Source organism: Stigmatopora argus, chromosome 5 (assembly GCF_051989625.1).
Source record: "Stigmatopora argus isolate UIUO_Sarg chromosome 5, RoL_Sarg_1.0, whole genome shotgun sequence".
Lineage (NCBI taxonomy): Eukaryota > Metazoa > Chordata > Actinopteri > Syngnathiformes > Syngnathidae > Stigmatopora > Stigmatopora argus.
Genome location: NC_135391.1, coordinates 3,343,893 through 3,354,576, shown reverse-complemented (window position 1 = coordinate 3,354,576; position 10,684 = coordinate 3,343,893). Strand labels below are relative to the sequence as shown.

Genomic DNA, 10,684 nt, shown 5'->3' with positions numbered 1-10,684 from the left:
ATCTCAAGGTTGTTGCGTTTCATAATAGTACTTAGTTTGGGAAGTTAGTGTAAGGGAAAAAAAAGTCAAATTTTCCATAGCAGTCAATAATAAAGACCAGAATTTGCCAAATCAGCGTCTTTATTTTACAAACGCATTTTTTCTGTTGACATTTTTTCCTTAATAAAAAAGCCATTTACAAGCTTAAGAACCAAAATGAAGCTGCACAGAATGATTATGAGTAAAATATATCATTTGAATAAATATACTTTTTATTTCATGCTATAAAATAAAACTCAAATAAATGGCAATAGATACGTCCGCTTGAGCTAGCTTCATTTACTTCATAGTTGTACAAAACAGTAGAGTTCTGAGGTTCACAGTTGGGTTGTGAGGTTGTGTGGAGAGTGGACAAAAAACTGAGGCTTTTGGGCACATGTGCTGTCATGAACCCACTTTTGGTGGTCCTTCTCTGGACTTCTAGCTTCAGATCTGCACGTGGAACAGAATGGACTCATCGAGAACTTGAGGAAGAATATACGGAAACCACTGACTTGAGGACACCTGAAGAGAAGTGCACGAACAAAGGATGCTGCCTAATGAGACCATTTTTTAAAACTCTATACACCCTGAGTTGAAAGTTCAGTTTTTTTTTGCCTTGTCCCCAAATACATGAGCCAGAGACATAGTGCGTTGAGGGAGTTGATGCTGACCATATGCGACTGAGTTTTTTTGCAAGCGAGGAGCCGGAAAAGTCCACCAAAGCAGAACATGACAACACACGGCCCACTCCCAAAAAACGTGGCTAAACTGCCCTTTGAATCCCTTTCGTTATTTTTTGACACAGCTTGAGAAGATGACTGTTTTTTGTTGTTGTTGCAAGTTCACCGACTACCGCGAGATTTTGATCATGGACACACTTTTTTCTTCTTCTCTTAAACACATCATTCTTCTAAAGAGGAATCCAACTTGTCACGTATACAAAAACAATTCAATATCAAATCCTCCTGGTTCTATTTGAATTGAACAGTTCCCTGACATTTGTTAATTTCCTAATCTGACGGGCCAATAATTGGATAGGCTTGCTAATCCCAATACACTGCTTTTATAAAAGTTTATTGCTTTCTTGGAATAAAACACAGTGGACAGAAACTGACAAAAAAAAAGCTATGGAAGACTTAAGATTTTTCTAAGCCGATATCAGTGTTTGTAAACTACCTGAAGTGAGTTTAAGAAGAGGATGAGCTGCAATTTCAAAAAAGTAGTCTGACAGCCTTCCCTGTAAACACTTCCTTTTTGATTACTCGTGGCCCATAATGCATCTCCGGCATTGAAAGTGGAATTGACAAAAACGGCAACTATAGTCTACGTCAAGGTCGGTTGGTTTCGTGTGTGTACTATAACCTAAGTAAATATAGCTACATTAAAAAGCATTTAAACAATACCCCCGCCATTTACCTATACATGGACTTATATACTCATTTGATAAGGAAAAAAAACTTATTAGTCAATAAAAAAAGCATCTTTTTAAACGTGTAAAGGCCCCTGCCAAAAGCACACCAGGCCATTAATAGCTCGATAGATACGATTTCCAGATGGACTGTTATACTTTATGTACGTTTGACGGAACTGGTAAGTGCACAATCAATGACTAAAATTGAAAAACTCAAGTTTTTTTTTTCTTTTACAAAGTATCCATTGGCAATTGTATACAATTGTGTGGTTGAGAAACGTGCAATTTAACTATGCTATAGGGTACGCGCTTTTATCTATTTTTTTTGTTTGTTTTTGTTAAAATTTCATTTAAAATGCACACATACTTTACTAAATATTCAAGCAGTTGCTCGTCCAACAGCGTTGGAGCGGGAGAAGGAAGTAGATATGCATTTTTTTCCCATGCATTCAGAGTGAAAAAGTACGGCACATAGATGGGATTGTCCTCACTGGCTAGAGTGGAGGGATCAACAAATCTCTCTGAGTACAGGCGTAATAGCCTCGTTTGATTGTTATCACTTGCTACCTCAGATAGTCATTTGTCCTAGGACAATTAAAAAAAAAAAACAGGCAAAAAACTCTTTCCATTGATAAGAGAAGAAGGGGTTGGTTGGCCGTGATTTGGGGGAAAAGTAGAAAATGACACATTGGAGATACCTAATTTCATCTTGTTACTATTTAACAATACATGTGGCTATATGTCATCAAATCTCTTAATTCAATCCAAAAAAAAAATGGAGGCACATAACTCTAAGTGCCAAACCCGAAAATATAAAGCTTGTGGAAGGCACTAGGTTTAAATGCCACTTATGTGAAGGACTCTCTCATTGGTTAACATCGGCTTCACACAATTACATTACCTATTGCACAAAATTGAACTATCATCTATTTATGGCTTCAATCAAAAGTTGCTAATTCTAGTTTAGCCTTAATCTCACCAATTTTTCCGATTGATAAAAATGATTGTTTTGAGTTGGGAGCGTACATTTTCCAATAACAATTAAAATCGGCCTACAGTTTAAGCGCCCATTCATCTTTAAACGCATTCACCTATGATGTACAGTCAAAAATGTACACACCCAGAAAATGTGCTAATCTTTGGTGTGAACCCATGGCACAAAAGAATTGAAGTTTGCACCTTTCCACGTACAAATTCATTTGTGGGAAATCACTGACAGAATCGAGGCGAAATTGAAAAAAAAAATACACTTGACGCCAGAAAATTAACCGTATTTCCAAATGATGCATACACACACAAAACAAACAATAGAATGACCGCACAAGAGAAAATAAGGGATTGCCCTTTGTTCCAACTTGGCAAAAAAAACCATGACATATTGCTGCTAAAACAGCAAAATTGCACCAGAGGAAAAGGCGTGAACCCATTTGGATGGAAAATAAGACAACCATGTGGTTTTAAAGAAAAGCCCACATGAGGTGAGCGTCAAATGAGCAAATTTTTCTATCAAGCAATAATCAGTTAGGCCTTAGAAGTGCCTTTTAAGAATCAACTCTGAAATCACAACGGATATAAAAAAAAACAGTCTTCGTATACGACCCACTGCCCAATGGTTCAATAAAACCGATAAAATACAATGATTTGTAGCCATTGCAGTCTCATTATTTTGTTACTGCCGTGAGGGTTGCGCTGTACTACTCTTGATAGGGGCAAAAAAAAAGAGATTACCAATCTGTTTCAAGACATTAATCCCACCCGCCCACTATGCAAAGTGCATCAATACTTTGTATCACGTACTTTTCACTTTAACATTTATCTCTTGTTTTAGCCACACATGTCAAACAAAAAGTGGTATTGATTGCTGAAGACAACCTTGGTCTTTACATTTAGATTTTTGGCCTGCACTAATGCAGACAACAATCAGGCAGGTAGGATAGAAAGAACATAAACAAAGAGGGGGAAAACAAAAAACAAAAACACAAGTGCCCTAAAAAACAAAAAAATGGAAGAAAAACCATGTCAAAATGGCTAAGATTCCTTTGCTTTTTTCTTTCTTTTTGCATATCATTGCTATAAGTACTTTTGTTATACCGTGCGTGAATTTAACCAGAGTTTTTAAAACTGCTAAGAATGAGTAGCTTACCTAGCTCGAGTCAAACTGAGTTGCAAATTCATATTTGAATTATAACTCTTAGTTCGGGGATATATGTTGGACTTTACATACTACAGAGCCTCTTTTCACAGTATCTAAAACCTAGGATTTATGGTGCAGTATACCACAAGTATTAGTGACAAGTTACAAATTATGTTTTTTGGGGGTTTGAAAATTAAAAACACTTAAGACAGAAAACTGGTATAAATGGTTAAGTACACTGGGCCATTGATATTCTGTCTTGTTTAAATGTTCTCATGACAAACACGCTAGCAAACTAAATGTACTCCGTTTAACACACGCCCTTGATGCACGTCCGACCTAGACCGTCAAGGACTGTCAACCTAGTCGTTACATTTTGAGAATATTCTTCCCGCGGTTTGGCAAAATACTGTACATAGATCATAAAATTGATTTCTTACAGTGTGTGAGGGTGCCCGGTAGGTTATTGGCTATGAGGTAGAACCAAGTAAGTTCCATTGTAGAGAAAATACTGTGATGAGTGAGTATGTCTAGTTGTATCATGAGGTATTGAACGGATGTCACAAAAAAAGCTTTGCAATTGAAAAAAATATATAGAAGAAAAGAAAAAAGATCATTCCTAGTGAGTGAGTGACCTCCTGTGGCCGTATGTGCAAAAACAGGTCAGGTTTAAAAAGGTGATATGACAAGCATCTTACCAGAGCTTTCACATTTTCAATTATTGCAACATGCCTATATAACTCTGTAAATATGTTTTTTTAAAAACATGGAAAGATATAAAGAGAAATCATCTGGGAGCCTAAGGGGGGCCAGAGACAGAGAGAGAAAGGGGGGGGAGGGTGTTACGTAATCAGGACCACGGCAAGGTCAAGTACGATAACTCGCTTTGCTCCGTATTTGACACCTAGCGTTCACAAAAAATGGCAGCACCCCTTAAAGTAAGAAATCTTGTCTAAAGCAGAGAGAGCTGAACAAAACAAAACAAAAAATCCTTACGTTGATTTGAAATTAAACATTTCTTAAAGCTTCTTGAACCTGAAGCAGATCCTAATAATCACATCTGGATGCCTGAGCCTCTTCCGGACTGCATTTGGAACTCTCCTCGGCGTCGTCGATCGGCGCCTCTTCCGCGTATTGCGCCTCGTAGGCCATCCCCTCGGCGCCTTCGTCTTGGTCTTTCGGACCCGAGCTTCCCTCCGTCCTCTCCGGGGAGTCCACGTGATTGTTGCCCTCGGACGCTCCCATGTGCTTCTTCCTCAGGTGCTGGTTGAGGGTGCCCTGAAACGGGAAGCATTTGCCACAGATCTGGCAGTGGAAGGGCTTGTTGTCCGTGTGGCCGCGGATGTGGTACTCCAGTTGGTCTTTCCTCGTGTACTTCTTGCCGCAGAATTTACAAACGAACGGGGTGATGCCCATGTGCAGGCGCATGTGGCGGTCCAGGCTGCCTTTCTGATTGAAGGTCTTGCCGCAGTAGACGCAAATGAGTCTTTCGTTGTACGGGTACCACTGGCTCCTCAGGCTTCGCTCTCGCACGTCGTTCTCCAACACCGTGGGCCCCGCAGCGGCCTCGCCGTCGTCCCCGCCTTGCTTGCCGTGACTCAGTCCCGCCGCCGGGATGGCTAAGGGGCGCTTCGCTCTGGCTCGGCCGCCCCTGAAGCCGCTGAGGATGGAACGGGACGGACTGGAGCTGTTGAGGTTGACGAAGCACGGGGAGGAGTAGGAGTAGGCGGCGGACTGAATTACCGGGCCGTAAGAACCCACGCTGACGGCCAGGACTTGCTCGCCATCGACCAACTCCGTGTGGTAGCCGTCGTCCCCGGCCGAGGAACTGTCGGAGTAGGTGGGCCGCTCGGTCTTCTCCACTTTCACGTGCACGTCCGTGACTTGGCCGTCCTTGCCGATCAGTTCCACTTGCTCCATTTCCCCTTCCATCGGGGCGTCGTGCTCCGACACGCTGTCGGTGCTGCCGCGATCCGATTGGCCTTCCTCTTGTTGCAGTCGACCCCGAGCCAGGCCTTTGGCGGCCAGGTCCAAGCGCGCTTCGTGTCCCGCGTGGCTTTGACGGGAGTAGTAAGGGGGGGATATCTGCGTGGGGTTGACAAAGAGGTTGCTGTCGTTGACCCCGTTGCGACCGCCCTGAGAATCGTCCTTCTCCGGGCTGCAGGTGTTGACCGGCAGGCTAATTTTGGAGTGGATGCTCTCGAGGATGTGAGTACACTTGTCGATGATGACCTGCATCTGCAGAAAGCTGGCGGCGGTGAGGAAACTGATAATGTCCTTCAGCTGCAGGGACATGTGGCCCGTGTAGCAGAAGGCCAGGAGCTGCTCGAACACCTCGGGGCTTTTGATGACGGAGATGGAAAGGCCGCTCATGGTGCTGAGAGCCGAGTGGTCTCGGAAATAGGGCGAGCTGGCTGCCAGGACGGCCTTGTGGGCGCGAAATGGCTGACCCTGGATGTGGACGATGATGTCACATAACTTGCCCTGCAGTCGCAACTCGTTGAGCTGAGTCAGGACGGTGTTGCTGAACTCCGGCACATCAAACTCGATGTAACTGCCGTCGTCCATTTCTTGAATGTGTTTCTCCAGCTTGTCAACCACCTGGATGGGAAAGACAAAATTAAAATTAAAATCAAACAAATACTATCGCAGTTGTGCGTAATTCATACAAATTAAACCATTTCTCAATTCAATTTGTTGCAAGTAAGAGAAGCCTCTTGTGGGAAATAGGCAAGATGGAGCCTAGCATTTAAATTGGTGAACCATGGATTAGTTACTAGTAATTTCAAAAAATGCCCTTAAACAAGCCACCTTCAATAACAACAAAAACACATTCAGAAGAAGATGCGACAGCCAATCAATATGAAAACTGATAATCCTGTTGTATGAAAATTCATATTTTTTTTAATGCTTTAGCAAAGCCTGAAATTCCAGTACTGTCACCACAGTTGTAAGTTTTACAATGAAGCCAATTTGCCATGACTGCACAAACAAGTTTTTCTCTGGAGCATCGTGTTACATAGGGGAAAGGGAAAAAAAGCTATATTTTTTTAAATATTTAATTTAAAAATATATATTTTTAGAGACATTTTTTAAACAAAAAAAATGGAAACCACTATACATTAAGCCGAACTATTTTCTGTGTCCACCATCCTAAAGCCCCAGATGCAAAAATGAAGATAAAGTACATCGTGTTACATAGGGGAAAGGAAAAAAAGCTATATATTTTTTTAATATTTAATTTTAAAAATACATTTTTAGAGACATTTTTTAAACAAAAAAAATGGAAACCACTATACATAAAGCCGAACTATTTTCTGTGTCCACCATCTGAAAGCCCCCAGATGCAATAATGAAAATAAAAGTAAAAGACTGGTTAGCTAAATAGCACTAAACTGCTTTTTATTGAATTGTTTGCATTTAAAGATCCCATGCAATAAAATCATTTTTTGCAATATGGTTAAAAATTCTCATCCTTGCAGGTCACCAGCTGTCGTGGTCTAAAAATATCAATTTTTTTTTGGATGAATTCAAACCAAATCAGGAAGACCAGCCCATCTGGGTCATTCTTGAAGGGGGATAATGCTGGAATGATAAATACGTCTAAAGAGCTCCCTCGGGAGACATTAATGTGGTGGATGGACTTCAATAAAATGCATTTGGTCATATTTAGACAGACAATATAGATAGCAAATAATAATGCCATTTGCTTTGGGCTGCAATCTCATGACTAAAAAAGAACCACGGCAAGTCAGGTTGACGCACATGGCACATTAGCAACCAGATACAATAAGCACTGTCACATGTCATTCATTGTAGCTCAGCGGTGGGAAGCACTGCTGAAATATAAAACCAAAATATTCCCTCAAAAGAGAACCTGAATCACAACAACACTCAACAGAACGTATGACTTCATTTTATGACCGTGTGTTCACACAATAACAGAGGATACAACCAATCTTGGTTTACCAACTAAAAAAGTGCAACCCCATTCAAACATACTATCACAAAATAATCAATTGTTTACCCTATGTAATATAGCAAAGACCAGCAATTATAATGTTAATGTATAATCCTCACTGTGAAAGCCCAACAGAAATGTTATGGTGAACAGTTAGTTACAACTGCTACTTAAACACACACAGGGCATTAACATTCTATACGTATAGAGCTTTTACTGTGAAAAAGAGGCATTCTGTTCTTGCTTTTAATTTCCCTGTTTCTTATTCACTAGAGCATAGTGCTGCCTGGCTAAAAATTAATACGCAACAGTATTTAATTGATAGTTTGGAACAGTGCAATAGGTTGAAAATATACACAGTTATCAAACTACCTTCTAATAACCTACTTCCAAAAATACATAGATGTTAAGTAAGTCAACTATCCTGTTTCTTTTCCACAACACTATCACCATTGAGATGTCAACAGACAACACATTGTTACTTCTGTAACAAAACCAAAGACCACATTAATTCTTTTAAGTGTTAATACTAACGTTTAATAATTGTGTTTGTACCTGACCCGACGAACTGCACCAAAGAAGGAAATAAAAATTATTCTAGAGGGAATGTTCCTATCCCAATTATTTTAGTAGCGAGAAAAACAAAAACAAAATCCAAAGATAATAGATATCTTGGTGCCACACAACAGAAAAAATGATGAATTAAGATAATTGTACAGCAGCGGTGCTGCAAAGACCCATAACAATAATTAAAATTTCAGGAATTATACTCTGACTGCAGAGATGCGTGACAGAATAGAATCTTCACTCCTACTAAGTACACATCCAGACATGGTTCAATGTTATAAACATTTGCCAACTTTGGCGGAAACGTGTTATTGATTGATGAAAGCCGGATGGAGGTAGTGGCCACATCATGCTTTGGGTCAGTTTTGCTCCATTTGAAACAAAGTGCATTCTTCATTTTATGTAGAATAATGCTGTTATCTTGGCCAGGAACTCCTTTACTGTGCTTTTACGTTACAACCACTTATGTGGGCGTGTATCCATTCTAGTAATTTAAGATGATGTGGCAGGGTGGCTTCATATGGCGGTAGGGAAACAATGTCATACATGGACATTTAATGGGTGTCTTTGAGCAGAAAAGACAGAGTTTTTAAAGTGTCCTCTTTGAACTCAGCCGTATACTGAATAACCGGAGTCTTTCATGCACTTTGGTCTTTTCAGTCATGACATTGCAATGACAGGCATGGTTAAAACTAACAGAAAATTGGATTTCAGAGTTGCAAAAAGTGGGCTTCACTTTGGGATGCCATTATTTTTTTGTAATATTATTGATACGTAGAGTAATTATTCGATTAATATTTTAGGGCCACATGGTGGTCAGTGATCTGAGCGTCCCGCTGCCATTGTGGTGGCTCGGGTTTGATTCCCGCTTGTGGGATATGTCAGGAAGGGGATCTGGCGTAAAACTTGTTCCAAATCTATCATGCGGATCAATTGCTTCACTTTGGTGACCCCTTAAGAGATAAGACACAAAAAGTCAGTCAGTAGTCCATTATTATTTTAGTGTACAGCGTAGGTCACTGAACCTTATTAGGAGCAAGACTAAATGTAAATAAATGTAACTTTCCCTGAATTAAAAAGTATGACAGGCTAATCTAATAGGTCTGCTGGCCCAGACAGTTCCAAATTCTAAAAGTGAATCGAGTGTTACAGATTATAGATCCGAAACATCGAGTACACATGACTTAATAATGAACGTCGATCCGTAAATACACCAAATCCTAGAACGCCGATTGTCGACACAAAATGGAGCAAATGAGCGCCCTGTCAAACTTTTATTGTAATTTATTACACGCGAACGCGTGTCTAGCGACAGAAATAAGACTTGTGTACACAATCGGAACAAACGCCAGTTTAAAGTCGAATCCAACAGAACAATATCGATCATTCCCACTGCCTGTACATTAAATTGTTTCAACATAAGTCTATCTGCATCGCCTCGCAGGGCCCGTTCAACAACCGAACATTTGCTAACTCAACTAGCTTAGCTTAGCATTTAGCCATGATTTTTGCAAAGACACCGATCTTCCTCCGCACCTCGCGATCTCTCCCCCGCGATAAACAACTTAACAGCCAACTCGCACTATGCACAATACCCACCCTATTACCAATGACACGATCGAAAACACACATTATCTCGCCTTTCTTCCTTGTAGCTCCGCGGCTAGCCACCGAGTTAGCCTCGCAGCCCATGCTAGCCTACGTCGGCGGCTAGCAGCAGATGTCCGAGTATGCCCGAAACACGCGTTGACATGACGATCGGCGGCATGCCGTCAGCACACCACGCTACAATTAAACCGAGCAGACTCACCGTGCTGCAAGATCGACATTAAACGTGGTCCATTTTCCCCCCTTCTAGTTCGCTAACAGCCACGGCCAGGCCTCCCCCCCTGTCCGGTCCAGATGTGTCAGACAGTTGCTGCTGCAATTTTTGCATCAACAGGAAGTGTTCTTTTGGCTCTTTGCATTCATTCTATCGGTGAGTTTTGCAGCAGCCCCTCCCTTGCTCGCGCCAGTGCAATGTATAGAGACATAATGTTCCCGACACCCTATGCAATTCATACGCACCAGCACCATAGTCAAGGAAGAAGATTTGGGATCCAGTTTTGCTCTTAACCCAGAGCGACCACGCGAATGTTCTTGTCTCATTCGCTGCACCCGTGGCGTGCTAAAATATACGACGTATACTCTTGTCTGCTTTCATTGCACAATCCCAAGGAGTCTTGAGTGAAATTCGGTCTCACACATGCGCACTTACGCAAACATATAGCGCATTTTTCAAGTGGGATGTTTTGGTTTCTGCTGGCGTACCTCCACTGACATGTGGGCTTCAACATATACGTGCATTTATTGGCAGTGGTAAAAGTGTGGTAACTGTTAGAATACTTAAAACCGAATGTGTACATTGTATTTTATTATGTTTGCTAACAGTTTAATTGCGATCTGTGTTATACTTGAAAATGTTTAGCTTTCACAACACAAAAGGCAGGATGTCAGTATGCAAAATAAAGTAGTATTTGTTTTGAAATATTCTGAGTTATTGTTGTGTCACGGTACTTTGCAGATATTTAGTGTGATTGTTTTAGGGAAA

The 10,684-nt window shown here is 41.0% G+C and overlaps 1 protein-coding gene across 3 annotated transcripts in view; it reads right to left on the bottom strand.

The window, feature by feature from the left end:
- Positions 1-1,879: 1,879 nt before the first annotated feature.
- zbtb34 (zinc finger and BTB domain containing 34) overlaps positions 1,880-10,684 on the bottom strand; it is a 40,061-nt gene continuing 31,256 nt past the window's right edge. Inside the window, exons 1-2 of one of the 3 annotated variants that reach the window (XM_077600986.1) lie at positions 10,162-10,358; positions 1,880-6,167 (exon numbers count right to left, since the gene is read on the bottom strand). In XM_077600986.1, the coding sequence (XP_077457112.1) occupies positions 4,614-6,167; positions 10,162-10,242 (1,635 nt within the window). In that variant the 5' untranslated portion in view covers positions 10,243-10,358 and the 3' untranslated portion in view covers positions 1,880-4,613. The other 2 variants (XM_077600988.1, XM_077600985.1) reach the window with 2 other exon arrangements.